The 17174-nt window shown below is 48.3% G+C and overlaps 1 protein-coding gene across 1 annotated transcript; it reads left to right on the top strand.

Annotated features, from left to right (window-relative positions):
- The first annotated feature begins 141 nt into the window (after positions 1-141).
- Positions 142-16175, top strand: Alr (Evr1_Alr domain-containing protein Alr). The gene is made up of 3 exons (XM_077633752.1): positions 142-307; positions 9035-9255; positions 15505-16175. Exons 1-3 carry the CDS (start codon positions 167-169, stop codon positions 15665-15667), a joined length of 525 nt encoding a protein of 174 aa, XP_077489878.1. The 5' UTR covers positions 142-166; the 3' UTR covers positions 15668-16175.
- Positions 16176-17174: the final 999 nt, after the last annotated feature.

Here is a 17174-nt window from a genome sequence, read left to right as displayed (position 1 = left end):
TTGACTAAAGCAGTACTTTTAATTTAGTGGTTGTAATAAGAAAAAAATGTACTTCCCAAGATGCAATCACGTAAAGGCGTTTTCACGGTTTTCTCGATAAATTGAAATTTGAGAAAACGTTACGAACTAAGCCGAGCAGAGTCGAGACAAAACGCTATCAGCCAACATGGCCGCGCCCAGCGGAGCGGAGGACAGTCACAGTGAAGACTACGATTTTCACGGGGGCAGGAGAAAAAAACCGTGCAGGGCATGCTCGGACTTCAAGGCTTGGGCTAAAAGCAAGGGTGGAACCGTTCCCAAGACAGCGGTAAGTTGGTGCAAGCGTTTTACAAGCACAGAGCTGGCATCAGCCCGGTCTCAGTTGGCGCGGCTGACGTAATAATGGTCCTTGGTTGTCGTGATGGCGAGAATTACCTTCAACGCCACAGCTATTCTGCTGTGGTGAACGGTGTGCTTCATATCGACGTCTATGCATATACCCAGCATGAACACTTTTTAGAAAAATGCAAACGGTTTCTTCCTCACGTGCTTTCCGCTCCATGGTCTCTGTGTCGTCTGCTATGACTTCAAGAATTGTTTCACCAAACTGCGGGTACTCAGGCTATATACGGACACCTCCTCACGTGCGCTTGAAGCATAATATCGTCTTATTCGGCATCGTGGCTTAAATGAGAAGTACGCCGCTGCCAACGACTTTATCCGGGAGCGGTTATCACGTGATTGTGGAAGACCGTCTTCGAGATAACGCTCGGATGGCTAGGAGCTAAGCGATAAGCGAGATTCGCTTTTACGTTACGTTTTTGTAACGTTTACCATGTTGAATTTGTGCGTAAGGTGTTGTCTTCCCGTTCTGCAATGCCTGCTTGTAAGCCCAAGGGCAGACGAGTGTGAGTGGAGTAATTAAATAAATGATTAAATGCTTTAGTCGCTAAAGTGCGTGTAACTATTCCGGTGCAGAGAAAGTAACACGAAGAACTGCTGGAGTGCAGGATTGTTACGTGCGCTGCATGTTAGTAACGAAAAAGTAAACCGAGAGTTTATGCCGTATCAGGCAGTGCGTAAAACAAATTTTAGCTGCACTACGATGCAGCGGAAATGGGCGAATACCGCACTACCTGCAGAGTAAAAAATAAAAATAGAGAGGTTGGATGCAAGCAGGCGTGCACAGGCTTCGCCATAAGAGAGAGGGACATTTCACCGTGGCGCCTGTTCATGCCTTATGGGAAGAAGGGAATAATATGGGACAAAATATGCGCCCCCTTTGGCCCCATGTGCGCACGCTTATGGCTACAATATTTCGTACATGTGCCCAATACAATCAAGGGCTTTTTCCGCGAATGGGATACATAAAAAGAAACAAAGGCTTGAGACAAAGACATGTATATGGCGCGGGAGGTAAGACTAAAGAAACCAAAACCTACAACGCCTGCACGAATTTTTTCGTTTTTAGTGAGGTTTTCGTAAACTCGCAAGAAAATGGCATCTTCATCGACTGCCTAACGTTCTCTACATGACAAATGCTTCTCTCACAGACTCCCACTGCCCTCCTAGTATGTGCTGGCAGGGCACTTTATTTTTTCTGCCCAACCTAATCTCTGCCCCCCTAGTGTATAACCCCGTCCTGTGCCAGCTGCGGCCATCTAATCCCCGAAAACTTCCTAATCTAATCCTAATCTCATCGACCCATGTGACTCTGTGCCGCGCTTTGCTATGCTTTCCTTTCCTTGTGTTACCCGAAGGGCCATCGGTGGTTTTCTTTTCATTACATGGCTTGGCCATTTCCATTCTATATTATTTGCTTTGAGCTTGGATATCATTAGCTCGTGTTTGTGCCATGACCTAACCCTCCCCCCTTTTGTCTCTTAGCGCTACCAGGGACTTCGGAGCAGGGTGACTAATTGAATTAAAACCAACTAAGCGTAACTATTCCGTTGTCTTCCTGTCTTCGCCTGCACGTTTTCAAGAAATTTCCGTTTTATTTGCAGCTTTATTCATGCTTAAACGTCGCCCGTGAGCTGTACGATGTCAGTACACGGTAAAGAACGCCCAGGTGGCCTAAATTATTTCGGAGCCCTCCACTACGGCATCACTATTAGATTGAATCGCTTTGGGGCGCTAAATTCTGCGTACTACCATACCACCACCTCGTATGGAAATATAGATACTTCGTATGAATTTATTTTGCTCACTTTACATCCTTTCCCGCATTATGTTTGTACCATGTATGGTCCGAGAATAAATGAGATTGGTAAATTATATACGGGGTGGGTCACCTAAGACTCCAGAATTAAAAAAAAAGGCTTTTTGAGTTTGAAGAGCGTTTTTTTCGGCATAGCATTGTTTGCGGTGTAGTACGTCAGAATTCAGCTAAGGCGTCCGAACTAGCAGACTGGTTAACTAATATTGAATAGTTAACTTTTCAACTACTGCTGTTAGTCTCCTTAATTATTCGAAGGAGAGTGGTTCACCATAAGTAATATCCGCATAAGTTTTTAGAATTTCGAAAACGGGCTTACCCTCGGCGCTGTGACCCGATAATTATATTTTGGCTATTTCGACGAGTTGCGTGCAGTGGAGAGGTTGCTGTGACTGCAAGCGTCTCCAAAGCGCATGCATTTTGGAGCGATGTAGACAAAATATGTTGGGCCACAGCGGTGAGGGTAACCGAGTCTTCGAAATTCGAAAGACTGACATGGATATTATTTATGGTGAGCCACACGCGTTTGAATAATTAAGGAGCCTAACAGCAGTAGTTGAAAAGTTAACAATTCAATATTAGTTAACCAGTCTGCTAGTTAGGACGCCTTAGCTGTATTCTTAGGTACTACACCGCATACAATGCTATGCCGAAAAAAGCGCTCTTCGAACTCAAGAAGCCTATTTCTAAAGATTGTGGAAAGCCGTAGGTGAAACACCCTGTATGCCTACCTTGATTGCCTTTTTTTTATTTTAGCGCATTTGCTTCGCAATAAATGTGCCAGGGTGGTTAACTGGGAGTATCTACATCACGGGCGGATTAAAGGGGAAAAAAAAAGGCTGCTCTTGCAAGGTAACCATGGCAATGCGCAGTGCTCGTAGCGAAGCGCTCAATCTTGGCACCGGCTGTCTCAAATTGGCGAGTGAAATGCGACTTCGTCCGATTCTTTTCCTTTTTTTGATTCTGTAAGAGAAATAACTTTCGTTTGCATGCTACGATTTCGATATTTATTTTTTGCACGATGTCTGGTATGTTCGGGGAGTCTTTTGGACACCGGAATAATGATAAGTGAAAAAAAAAAACTGTCGTAACGCCCTTATGGACTCACCGAAGCGTACAAACGCAAGTGGAAGACGGGTAGTGCTTAAATTAAGGAGCCTCGGACGTGAAAGTTGTAAAGCTGCCGTAAAGGGTTCAAATCACAAAGGACAAGACTGGAGCGTACCGTGCTTGACTCCAAGTCGTTGTAGATTTTCTTATCGCTCTCGACTGGACAGCCATTTAGACCCGACGGCGATTTCAGCCGCTTGGAATGAGGCAGTTTCTGAGATCGGAGTGCATTTTTACCGACCCTGCTGTAAGGCGAAACTTCACGGAAAGTGATTTGAACGGACTTTTAGGCACACTCTCTACAGGTTTTGAACCGAATAGGCTTTCAGCGCAGCTGGGGCTCTTGTTAAACTGTTATCCGTGACTAGGGTCAGAGCTGGAAATCGGCTCGTGTGTTCTGCGGGGCGTATTAGAACAGATGCGTAATATCCTTGGCGAAACCGTCGGGCGCCTGCCGCTTGTCTTCTCAATCCGCCTTTTTCACACGGCTGCTGTGCGCATGCGCGCCAGCTTGTAGTGCTCATGCGCAGTCAGTGCTGGTGATAGATGCAAGCAGCAGCTGCAGGTGGCTGCAAGCTATAGCGCACGCCAGTTTCTCCGCATCCACATGCGGCGTTCACGTGCACGTCTTTTCACCTAGCTATTTTTGCTTAGCAGACAAGTGTTCAGGAATAAACGAGACTTTTCGAATGGCGCGTAACGCCTCCGCTGTGGACCTTTTTACATTTGCCTTTCTGAGCGCAGCCATATTTCTACTGAACTGTGCCAGCAGCGTTCTGATCATGCATGCGCAGTTCGCACCGTTCGCCGCACGCCGCCAGTGCGTTGCCGCTGATTGATACCGCCGCGGCGCGCGGACTTGGCCGGTACGTGGCGCCATCTCGTGCCCCCAAGGCCATCTGTACGTGCGCACTGACGGCGGGCGCTGCGCAGTATGCGGTGGCGGTACGCACTGTGCTAAAAGTCTCAAATTGCTTATATGCGAAATGAATGAGTGGGTCAGTCATATGGGAATGACTGACCCGCTTTCTCTGTGCTGAAAGGAACGAGTCGACGGCCGAGCGAACAGGGCTTTTCTGCGTACCTTGACGGCCTTGCATATATGTGCAGCGGCCTCATATCTTACCTGCCGCAAAGCGTAAGGTTTCGCATTCGATTTTTTGTGAGAATAATATTTGCATGTGTATGCAAATTGTGTGCATGTACTATCAGGCCGGAATGAAACGCTAACAGTGTCTGCGAACAACAACAAAAAAATATTTTACATTCAGCTACAGTATGAATCTATCGTGATTCATGTTTCTGTGTAAACTGTCTCGCGAAATAAATATTCTTAATCAGGCTGCGAACAAATATATCGCTGCAGGTGAAAAAACTATGCAATATGCGTGTTTGCGTTTCAGTTCGGCCGGATTGTATATAGGTGTATATTTGAAGCATATGTGTACATGTTAAAGCCCTACCAATATGAACATTTTCCTCTCTTCTACTCTATTGTTCTAGCAACTGCAGAAATGTATGTAAATAAATTATAATTTCCCTCGGTCCGAAAATTGCCTACTTTTATTCAGCCGGATTATTCTGTCCCTTGCGCGGTCTGCGCATGAGGTGAACATCTCAAGCTCCGCACCATTATTAATAAATAAAAAATTCCTTCATCCTTAAGCAGTGGATAATGAGCGTAAAGTACTAAATATAAAAACAAATAATTGAAATAGCAAGATGCATTATTCAATCGATATAATAATAATAAACATTATTAAGATATGAAAACTGTTATAGTTTTACCCCCACCCCCGGTGTGTCTCATTTCATCGATCACTATAGGCACTTTTTATTTAGTTGCGCATCGATCAAAGTATGCGATAGCAATAGGCATAATTAGGACTAAACGCTTAGTGGCCACAGTTGGTAATTTCTGCGTATACAACACGCAGAAGAAATACCCTTCCGCAAACCAGTCCGATTTTTTTTTTCGCAGTGCGATTGTGCATCAGCATTGTTGGCAGTCGCCACTAAGCCGAATGTGACCTAACGTAACGTTGACCAACACGTCGGCGTGGTTTGTTCGGAAATGCCCAGTACTATATCTATGCTTATATACTTCATCTCCCAAGTAGTTTGCAAGACTGTAGATAATAAGGCGACCTGAGCCAATCAGGATGGCGCGCGCTCCACTAATGTGCTCCTCCGGATCAGTATACGCCGACTGGTGGCTCAATCTTTGGGGATGATGATGAATCAACACTTATTAAGCACGAAATAAATCGGTGGTGCACGCAGGCACCAGACCGGGTGGTTCCCTATTTACGGGACCCATATGTTTCCAGCAGCTCCTGGCCCCTGTCCGTCAGTGCGAGCTGAATCGGTAGGGCGGGGCTGGATAACAAGGTCTCCCATGGCTCAAGGGGTTGGGGATTGAGGGTGTTGGCGGGAAGTGTAGGAGGAGGAGTCTTGAGTTTTGTGCACTCTGCCAAGACGTGCGGCAGGGTGCCCTTTTCTCGCTTGCAAAAAAGACAGAGCACATCGTTTCCGCTGGGTGCATGCGGTTCATCCCGCCTGCGCTCGACGCAGGATCTTTGGGGATGAAGAACTACCACTAGTCAGCTGCTCTGTGTCCGCAGCAAGTGACGCTTTGTCTCTTAAGCCTTTTTTTTCCCTCTCGATCGGGAGTGATTCTGTGCGAAGCGATTCGATGACTTTCAAAGCTAACTTCAGCCCTGATTGGACGAGTGAGCTGTAGGTTTCACATTGTTGCAAACTACCTGTGGGATGGAGTTTAGCTCTCTTCCCGGCCACCCGTGGCAAGAAACGGGTATGTGTGCAGTAAATCTAAATGGTCGAAACTTTGTTGTAGTTGTGGACAGTTATTCGAGGTTTTTCAAGGGGAATAACTTCGGGTGAAGTAGTAATTTTATTCGGACATGACGAGATGTTTGGCGCCGTGGTCGGAAAGCCCTAACACAGTTCCTAGTTCATGTCCCCTGCAAAGGAAACAGTGGAAAGGGCATAATGGTCGAAGCACGTTACACATTTGCAGTACGCTGTCATTAGAGAGATTTAGCACAGCGCGATCCGCGAGCCTCTTCCGTGGAGACCCAGCTGCTTCTGCGCAATGCAGACGTACGCCCTGCTCAGATGGCACATGCACAAGCTCTACTGGCGCCTCGAGGAATCGGTTCGCGGATCTCGCTATGCTAAATCTCTCTATTCACTAACAAACACTGTGCAAATAAGAAATACAACCGTTTGTTGTCGGACGTGGAAGATAAATCTTACAAAATATGGGTGGCGCGACAAGTAATGAAGGAGGAATAGCTAGCATCATTTAAAATATGCGCTTGAACAAAGTAGGGGTGTAACTATACAGTCGTGCATTTCGTTTTTTTTTTTTTTTGCGCAGAAAATCTGTAACGTTGTTATGTAGATTTTCAAACGGTGCAAATACAGCATCCGTTTCATCTTCTTCGCACTTTATTAGAGCAGCTAACTTGATGATCTTGCAAGAACGTCACGAGGAGAACGACTAAATACGTCATCCCTGTCATCATCACACGTCACAGTGCAGGAAAGTTCTCAGAACGGATGGCAAACCTCCACACGTGTGGATAGATTACTCCAGATTCCGAGAAACACCGCAGCGGTGGCCAAGTGGTTGAGCATCCGCCTCGCATGAGGGAGGTGCGGGGTTCGGTTCCCAGTTCCGCCGGGTACCCACCGGTGATAAATGGGTACAAGCTTTCCCTTGCTCTGGTACTCGGCTTATGTAAGGGCTTATGTGGGAAATTGGTCCTTGACCTCACCTTGAGTAGAAGCAAATACCTTGTGTCATGGCGCTCTTTGGCCACAGATGCCCTCGCGCCATAAAAATCCATTATCATCAGATTCCGAGAAACGAGGCGGGCCGTGGTTCGGACGATGTGCAGCCCGTACTATGTACAAAACCGCGGAGGAACCCAAAGAGAGCTGCACGCAACAACGTAACAACGTTACGTAACAACTTTACAGACCACCCTTCCAGCCATCGATCTGTCTCCTGGATGGATACGCCTGTCTAGCCAGCTTGGTGCTCGCGTTTGCGACAAGAGAGAGTTTCATTTGTACCCTGCCGCAGGTTGTTTTGTATAAGTAAGGCCGCTGCCCACGAAATTAGACCGAATGCGCACTTCTCTCTGGCAGCCAGCTCTGTCGCCGAAATCCAAGCTACACTCTGCTTTGCCTTTCTGGCCTTCGTTGCTAGGCCTAACGTTTTTGAAATAGTTTCGGGACAGCCTACGCCCGCCATTGCGAAACTATTCGGAACACGCCTATCGTGCGCTGAACGCATGCACAGGAACATAAGGCACACCTTGACGCCATCTCTGGCCAAAGCACGGATATAATTTCCTGCTTACAAAACAGCGCCAGATTAAATGAAAAATGGCGTATATTTATTGCTTTTCCTTTGTGTTAACGGTGAGATGGGACTTATCCAAAGGCTCACGAGCCGTCAACCATTTTCTTTATTTATTTTACCGTAGAGGCACAGACCGAAAAACGCAGTAACAATAGACCTCTCCCTTGTGTAAACAGTGTGACGATTCTGGGCAAAATCATCCACTGCCGTTTCTGAACATGCCTTTGTGGTGTCGAGCGCTTCGCCGCCGCATTTGTTCTCCGATTCGAGACGCCTGGTGGCCTTTCTTCTTCCGGTTTGAGCCTCTTTGGTGTGGCTCATGTTTTTCCAATCGGGTCAGAACCACGTGCGCTGATGACGTAGGCCCGGAGAGGTCTATTAACAAATCTTTTGAACCGAGCGCCGTGTCTGTTCTGAGCTAAGACTCCGTTCTCATTATGATTGTGCTCGAGAATTGAACGTATGCTACGCCTGGGCTTAAAAGGGACTGTTCTTGAAAGCACCATCGGATGGCGCTAGCGTGCGCATGTGAGAGTACTGACGAAAGTTGGTTCGTTCATTACTGAATTGATAAAGCTGATCGGGGAACTTACTGACAGTTTTTTTATGGAACAGTTAACGCTTCGTAACCGCTGGGCTAGCCGCATAGTTCGCGAGTAGAAAAAAGAAACTATAGATGCGGCTACCAAGACGCTAGGATAACATTCTAGAGCCTGAATGGTTTCATGGAGATAGGTGTAGCGACAGCAAAAACGCACTTTTTGAAGTGCAAAATGAACGGGGATGTTTCACTAATCCCTCCTCAGTCCTTGAACGCCTACTAGTCTGCCTTCAGTTGCAGTTTATTTCCACGATCAATCAATCAATAAACCAATTAATCGTCCTTGTTTCCAACGAAAGATGGCGGGGGACGCAAGGAGAAAGGATCTTCCATGGGCTCGGCAACCTTGTGGGCCTTAACTTTAATAATTATTTTTTTTAGCAGTTATTTGAGCGCAATTTAGCGTCGGGCGAATTGTCAGTCATTTCCTTCTTGTCTGCATGTTTGTGGCGCTGCGCCATTAATTTGCTGCGTTCTAACCTGTGCCTGTGTTTGTCTGCGCCGGTACCAGCTGCACCTGACGTCTCGTGTGCCATGACAGTGGACCAAGCATAGCTTCTACTGCGCTCATACGGGGCAGGTGGCAGTAAGCGAACTAGACGAATGAACGCGATTTTCGCTGTGAACCTGGTCCCCACCAGCGTGGCGGCCAGTGGGACGTGTGCACAAGCCATCTGTAGCATCGTACAACTCCAGTCATAGCTTCCCCCTTCTCCCACGTTCTTCGCAGGGTGCGCCATCTTCGGTCCCAGGCAGCGTCCCGGAGGCTGACCGCGAGTGTCCCCCGGACAGGTCCGAGCTGGGCCGGTGCACCTGGTCCCTGCTGCACTCGGTGGCCGCCTACTACCCAAAGAAGCCCACCCCTGCCCAGCAGAACGACGCCGAGCAGTTCTTCCGCCTCTTCTCCCGGCTGTACCCGTGCGACGACTGCGCCAGGGACTTCCGCAAAGAGTAAGCAGGCGCCATCTATCGCCCGCTGGAGCGTCACTCTGTAACTTTTACGTCGCTGAGCAGCTGAAGGTACGGAAGAAGCAACTGAAGAAGGACAACGATGATGTAGTCTGATTCGAGACACCTTGTAAATGCCGCATAGTACGTAGTCGGAAGCATTTGAACTTAACTTTTCATACGATGCTCTACGGCTCCGTGTTGACGTCTCAGCGCTGAGCCCAGTATTTGTTGGCTAATTAACTACGCATTACGCCGAACGACGTGCAGTTTGTTCTCTGCTTTCTTCATCTTAATTTTTCAGTTTTTGCGGATGTCAGGTGAGACACCCTACGTAACAGCGTCCTTTTGGCCAGTGCAGGAGTGAATTAAGCCTCCGTATCAGCGGCTCCAATAAGTGCGTCTATCGACTTGGCGTCTATTTAGTCTGCACGAACAGTATGAAGGCAGAACAGTAGCTCGAGTCATAGTACCTGTTTCTAGTTGCATTTCTTTTTCTATCCGTGTTTCCAGTTCCAATTATTGCAGTTCCTGGGCCCCGGTTCTTTAACAATTCTTTTCCCTGTCAATTCAGTTTCCGCTCTGCCTTTAGCGGCTCAAACATATTGTAGCAGCACGGAAAGACGGTCGACCAAGGAAGAAGAAAGACAACACTATGCTGGCTAACATTTTCTTAGTCATTTGTCGTTGCGCTGTTACAGTATGCCAAATTCGAACCAACTCGCCAAGCTTTTTTTTTTTCTCCTGCAGTGGGTCAAGTCGCTGCTCGTGACATCATGGTTGGTGGCTAAACAAGCAGTGTCAGTCGCCGGCTCTGCCCTCACAAAAATATGTTCAGGCAGTCCACTGAGAGTCTATAGGGAACCTGCAGATATTCTGTTAAAGGGCTTTAGACACCTACTTTTTTTGTATGTTTTGTTCCTTAAAACGACGCGTTAGACGTTAGAACACATGGATCACTGCGCGGTATTCGCCTACGACTACTAAATACTTTATAATTGAATTTCTTCTCTCATGCTCTTTCATCAACCGAATGATGGCTGTGAAGTGTAGTTGTACTTTAGGCCACGTGAGGCACGGAAAAACTGCAAGTTAAACGCTGATACGTAGTTTCAACTCACTATCGCACTTAAACCAGCCAGATTCAGGAGCTAGAATTGCAACAAACGACATATCTGCGGTTATAATGCCGTTTTTTTTTTGTGCCTCACGTGACGTAAACTTAAACTACAAGTCACAGCCGTCGTTCGGTTGATGAAACCGAAACGGCATCAAGAAGAAATTTAATTATAAATTATTTAACGGTCGTAGGCGAATACCGCGGGGTGTTACATGTATACCAATGTCTAACGCATCGTTTGAAAGAAGAAAACACGAAAAACAAAGATTGGGTGCCTGTAGCCTTTTAACATTTCTGTAAGGACGTTTGAGAAGACTGGATTGCACCAATAAGCCAAAGTAACGAATAGCCAGAATAATCATCACAAAATGCGGCCTCTGGTTCCGCAGTTGGCAGTTCCAGCCGGTGCTAGTTCCCCAACACGGGCGACAAATCCTAGAACGAAGGCGCCATTCCACTTGCTATAACTTTTCCCCCGACGCTGCAGCGGTTCGGCTCTTTGGGATCAACACCCGTTTGGGTCGCGCTGTGTTTGCAGTACGTGCCTCGACCGGTGTTTCGGACCGCGGTACGTACACTATACGCGTCATGTATTCGCGGCTGGTCTTCCGGCGAGGAAACGTTGCTTATTTGAGACACGTTCGCCGCGCATCCCGCGGGTCTCTGTTTTGGTTCGATCGTGCTGGCGAGAATGGGAAGCGAGGTTTGCTCGCACTCTGAAGTGCCCCGATGTTTCCGTGCCTCTCATGCAAGCCCGCTCTTGGGTTGTACTTTGTCCCCGCGAGCTGCTCCGTTCTGTTCTGTCCTGTGGCGGCGAAGGGTGAATAATAATAATAATAATAATCGGTTTTGGAGGGAAAGGAAATGGCGCAGTATCTGTCTCATATATCGTTGGACACCTGAACCGCGCCGTAAGGGAAGGGTAAAGGAGGGAGTGAAAGAAGAAAGGAAGAAAGAGGTGCTGTAGTGGAGGGCTCCGGAATAATTTCGACAACCTGGGGATCTTTAAACACTCTAAACAGAAAGGGAATAGGAGTAAAAGTGAGTGTGCTAGAGGGCAGCTTACTCCCCTTCCACTTCCATATAGGCGTATTCTTGTTTGCAGTGCAGGCATTGACCTCCCGTGAGTGGAGCCAGGGAAAGGTGAGGCAAGCATTAGCTTCAACCGATTTGCGTCCCAAAACTGTGGCACCTTGGAATGGAAACGGAAAAGCATTGCTCTGACGTTAAGAGGCTTAAAGTGAGCGTAATAGTGACTTACAGAACAAACGCGAGTTAATAGTAAATTATCGGAAATCGATGGGAAGAGATAAACTTAAGGAGGGCGTGCAACGTGGATAACACAGCACTGGCGGTCCCTTAGGGCAACGGAGGGGATTCCAAGGGAAGGCAAAGTAGTAGCGGCAGCCGGGGAGTCAGGCAGGCGGATGAGATGAGGAAGTTTATGGGTATAAGGTGGCTGCAGCTGGCACTAGCCGGGGTTAAGCGGATGATCATGATAATGAAAACATTTTAACTTGAACCCAATATTGATGGTCGGTCCCCTTATTCCGGGAATCCGTTGGACCTTGCAGCCGCTCCAGCCAGCCTTTCCGGTCAGGTCTTGCTGAACTTTCGGGTCAGAGCTTGACAGCATTTCTTCCCACCGTTTAATCGTCGTCTTTTTATCCTTTCCTTTACTGTGTTGTTTTGGTAGGCGTATACCATGTGGTACAGTTCCGTCTCTACGCCTCAGTGTGCGTATTGTGGAGCTCAGTGGTAGAGGTATTTTTCCTCTTCCACTGAGGCTGATGAAGTCGAGGTAACGTGGCTGATGAAGGACACGATGCGGCGGCTTGTTTTTGGTTGATACTGATTTAAATGTCTTGGTTACTGCTTTGATACATCAACAAACTGGACGCGTCGAACACCATCTTCGCACTGTACACTTTAGAAACGCTGCACTAATCGTAGCGTCCTCCTTTCTTCACTATTCCTTGGCCAGCGTCTTTCCTGGGCTGATATTTTTATATTTCAACCTTTTGTTCTACTTCTCGTCGAATTGTTTTCACGCGAATCTTCCGATACGTGTGGGAGGTCAAGGCACAGAGCTCGATTAAGGAGCCTGTCATACCAGCCTCAGGGCTGGCGCAGCATCAGTACAAAACGTTCCTGCATTATGGCACCGTCACCTCCCATCTTCCCTGTTCCTGTACCATAGCAACACATCACGTCTTAGAACCTGATGTGCGCCTCGTCTCTTTTGATACTATCTTGCTTCACCAGAGTATAGTTTTGGGTTAGGAGCTGCAGTGCCATCATGTGTGGACTTAAGGCGGTTTCAGAGATGCCTGTCTTCAGCAGCTAGACGCTCAGCGTTGCTGTTGTAAGGCAGGATTTATTGCCGACTGTTGTCGCTGGCATACGGCGAGATGACTGCCTTGTCTGGGTCTAATTAGTCCCTGGTCTGCCCCGTGGGCGACGCTTGTGAGCGTCTACTTCCATGCAGTAGACCTAACTTCTTCGCTACACTGGACATGGAGAGATCCATGACGCCCGGCATTTCAACTGCATGAGGCAACTGTCGTCTACATTTCGGATTTAAATCCAAGCCGCGGTGCAAGAAGCCCTGCAGGTCGTCGCTGCGTGTTGGTGTCGCGTCGCTTGTGAAAGCCCCTAGATGGATACGGCGGAATTACTTAGTACTATGGCTTAATCGAGAGCAATGGATCACCACCGTCGCACGTTGCGTCCAGCCTCTGGCTTCGGACTTCATTTGAGGGATAAAACACCGCTAATTGAAATTCACAAGCGTGTGGTTCTGTCTGCGTCCGTTGAGCCTTTGTACATCGTTCCCCATGCGAGTTTAAGATCCCAGGAACGCGCTGCTCTCCAGGTTTACCGCATTTAGCAGTGTCGCCAATGCGGGCGGGGACACTGCCATCGATCAATCGTTTGCCTAAGGCTTACATGCACAACGACCGCAGAGGTTACTCCTCGAGTCTGGGAGCAACCACGGCCTGGTGTCGCTTCCTCAGCGCAGGTTTTCAGCCGTCCAGCACGCATGCCGTTCCCATCGCTAGTACATTTATTCGCAGTGAACCAATAAACGGAAGCCTTGCTCATCCTTGCCACCTTAACCGTTCCACTTACATGGTTATTTCTACTTTATCCTCCCTGGTCCCTCCACATATCCATCTAAGCATTCTCATCTCAGTCACTTCCATAATAATAATTGGTTTTTTTGGGGAAAGGAAATGGCGCAGTATCTGTCTCATATATCGTTGGACACCTGAACCGCGCCGCAAGGGAAGGGATAAGGGAAGGAGTGAAAGAGTAAAGGAAGAAGGTGCCGTAGTGGATGGCTCCGGAATAATTTCGACCACCTGGGGATCTTTAACGTGCACTGACATCGCCCAGCACACACGCGCCAAAACGCAGCCGTCGCGGTCGGGTTCGAACCCGGGAACTCCGGATCAGTAGTCGAGCGCCCTAACCACTGAGCCACCGCGGCGGCTCGTCACTTCCATCCTTATGATATTTTTCTTCCGAACCGTTACCTTAATTGCACTCTTCATCGCCGGTTGTTTCATCATAGTCCTGTACACTTGTTCCTCTAGCGGGAGGCCTGCTGCCCTGTTGTCATAAAACATTGCAGAGAAGCCAGTCCTGATTTTCCATCCCGCCAGCATTCTTCGTCTAACCGCTTCCTCACTTTCTCCGTCCTCGCGTAGTGTCAGCCGCTGGGCGTTGCTTTAATTAAGTGGCTCCACTCTGCGGCCCTCTTCGCACGTAGTATAGGGTTCTTCCCCCCCCATACGGCGAGCGGAAGGGTCGAGCTGTTGTTGTCCCTGCGTCTATTTCGTTGGAGTTTGCGTGGGGACAACCGTGCAGTGGGGTGGCGCTCTTGGGGTTCGCGCTTGCCTTGACTAGAGTGCACTTACCTTGACTCCGTGGCGGCGGAAGGCCGGCCATTAGTGGATTGGATTGGCTTCGGCCGCCTGAGAAACGAAGCTACTGCGGTGAAAGAGCTGAGCCTTCCCAACGGGGAACACAACGAGGTGCGCTAGGATGGACGGGGCGGTCGGAAAATTGGCCGCGAAAAGTGCGGAAGGCGCTGGTCTCCACGGGTGTGTTTAAGCGTACTCTTCGCACTGAACTTTATTGTTGTGCTGCGTGAAAAGACGCTGATTCGCTTGTAGTTTGAACATACTGCAGTGTGTGTGCGGGCGCGCGTGTTATGTGAACGTGCACCTTTGTGTAGACCTTGAAAGTAGCCATTACCTCTTTTGCATCCTTAATCTCATATCATGTCTTTCTTTTTTCTGCCGATGTTTATTTCGTCCGTTTTTCCTTCTTTTTCGCGCACACGCGCGCAGATACACAGACGTGCACGCACGCACGCACGAAGTCTGTCACTAAAGAATAAAAGCTGAGCTAGTTCTGTACATGTGTGATGAATGAAGCAGTTGTAGAATTACGAAGGACCACTCAGGAGGCACGCACTGCGAGGCTGGTTCATTCATCAAAAGCAATTAAAGATTTTTTTATGGTCGATTCAACTTTTTCGTACGCTGTTCAGAACTCTGACGCGTTCGCTCATTTTGCTCCCATAGTGTCTATTGCCCATCGTTGCCAAGTGTTTTCGTGTTAATGTTGGCAAGGTTACTGGTATTTGTTATCGGTACTGTTAAATTTTTGGTGGAAATTTGTTTGGACCTTTTGACAACGTCATTGGGACCGTGCAGCTGTGGGTTTTGTGTGGTGCTTCTGGCTTACAAATACCAACATCTCCGTCGCTTCTTCTTTCGTTAAAAAAAAGAAAAAACGCCGTGGTGGCTCGGTGGTTATGGTGCTCGGCTGCTGACCCGAAAGATGCAGGTTCAGTCCCGGCTGCGGTGGTAGCATTTGGATGGCGGCAAAACGCTACAGGCACGTGTGCTGTGCGATGCCAGTGCACGTGAAAAGAACCCCAGGTGGCAGAAATTATTCGGAGCCCTCTACTACGACACCTCTTTCTCTCATTACCCTCCCTCCCTTAACAAGTCTAAATATCTGGGAGTTTTTCTTTTTCCTCTCTACATCGGATTTCATTTACAGAAATATTCAGAGCGTCGTTTCTTTGCTTTTGCCCGTGTCTCTCGTTGGCGCAGGCTGGAGTCGAGCCCTCCCCGTGTGACCAGCCGTGCCGAGTTGGCGCAGTGGCTGTGCGAGCAGCACAACGCTGTCAACCGGAAGCTGGGCAAGCCGGAGTTCGACTGCGCACGCGTCGACGAGAGGTGGCGCCGCGGCTGGGACGACGGCTCCTGTTCCTGATTGGCCGCCGAGCGACGGAAGGAAGTGACGTCACACCACGCCCCCCTCCACCTATGCTCTATACTCGATCCTCGTGTACAAAGAGCACAGCCTAGGCACAGAGCCGCGGTTGGTGACCCCGCGCTGAAGAAGAGCCGTAACAAAGAACAGTGGATGTGTGGTGGGGTGGGATGTGTGGTGTTTGTACGACGTACCCCTCTGCACGTCTGCTGTAGACAAGTCCGGGTTGTGGTGCAGTGGACGACAACGTGCTGAAGAGGACCTTCCAGTCACTTCCAGTAGCCCCTTCCTGTTCTTTTTGTTCTGCCATGGTTGTCTGGAACAATTGTATAGAAATGTGTAACACTGTACCTCTTTTTCAGCTCTGTCGTGGACAAGCGGAAGCCAGGAGGCTGTACAGTAGAGTTCGGTTGTGCAATGAAAAATAGTTTTTTCTTGGTTTACCAAACCTGACTGTTCACTTCGTCTCTGCTTTCTTTCAAGATACTTCCTCGAAGTCTTGATGAGGGAGAGCCTGGCGTGTTCGGGACCAAGTGGAATTGACTTGAAACAATGGAGTAACTAACACCAGCATTGAAATGAATGACGCTACTGGCGACTGTCATAATCTATAGGGGGACAGCATCGATCTATCCAATATGGCGGCGTTGCGCAGCCTAGGTATAATTCTAGCAATCGTGATGCCATTGGTAGCATAAGAGGGCTGTCTCACAGCTTCTGCCCTCACCAGTCGATCACGTTTCACGTGGCACACGCGGTAATACAGGACGTACTACGTCCGCCGCTATGGGCGTGGGTGGCGCTGGTGAATGCTCTCAAGGTTCGGTTGCACCACACATAAATACCCCCGAAACCAGAAGATTGCCTAGCCGTTGCCGTAGCTCAGTTGGTAGAGCACCGGACGCGAAATTCAGAGATCGTGGGTTCGTATCCCACCGCCTGCAGGTGGTTGTTTTGTATTGTGGTTTCTGATCAGTTATCTTTAAAAAATAATTTTCCTATTACTCTCCCACCCATGAACGCCACAAATTAAAGAAAAAAAAACATGCCATATGCTCCTTAGTTTCGGTGACTGTTGGCTTCCGTCATGTAGCTATAATCAAGCTTGTTTAAAAATTTCACGACAAACTCTTGCATTGTTTTCAGTGGCGGCGATCTTGTGGGAGCCAAAAAAATATTTTTTTTAGGTTGAAAAAAAAAATAAACGGAGAGGCAGGGAAAAAATTCGCTCTCTGGCGTTTGAAAACGGCCTACGTGACAGTGGAATGGTCGAACCGCGCTTTGGAGAGAATTTAAAATCCACGAAACCAACGACCACGACTAGCGTACAACGGGTGAATGACAAAACCATGAAGTCAGGTAAGCAAGACCCGGCGATTGTCAGTCATGCTTCTTCGCGGGAAACGAACTGGAATAATATGCCAGTCACTCTCGTTCGAGTTTAAATTCGTAAAGCTACGCCTTCGGCGCTTTTTCGTGCTCATAAATTTTATAAACCATGTGCAAG

This window comes from Amblyomma americanum, chromosome 8, assembly GCF_052857255.1.
Source record: "Amblyomma americanum isolate KBUSLIRL-KWMA chromosome 8, ASM5285725v1, whole genome shotgun sequence".
Taxonomy (NCBI): Eukaryota; Metazoa; Arthropoda; class Arachnida; order Ixodida; family Ixodidae; genus Amblyomma; species Amblyomma americanum.
Note: the sequence above shows the minus strand (reverse complement) of the source record. Positions and strands in the feature narration are given on the sequence as shown.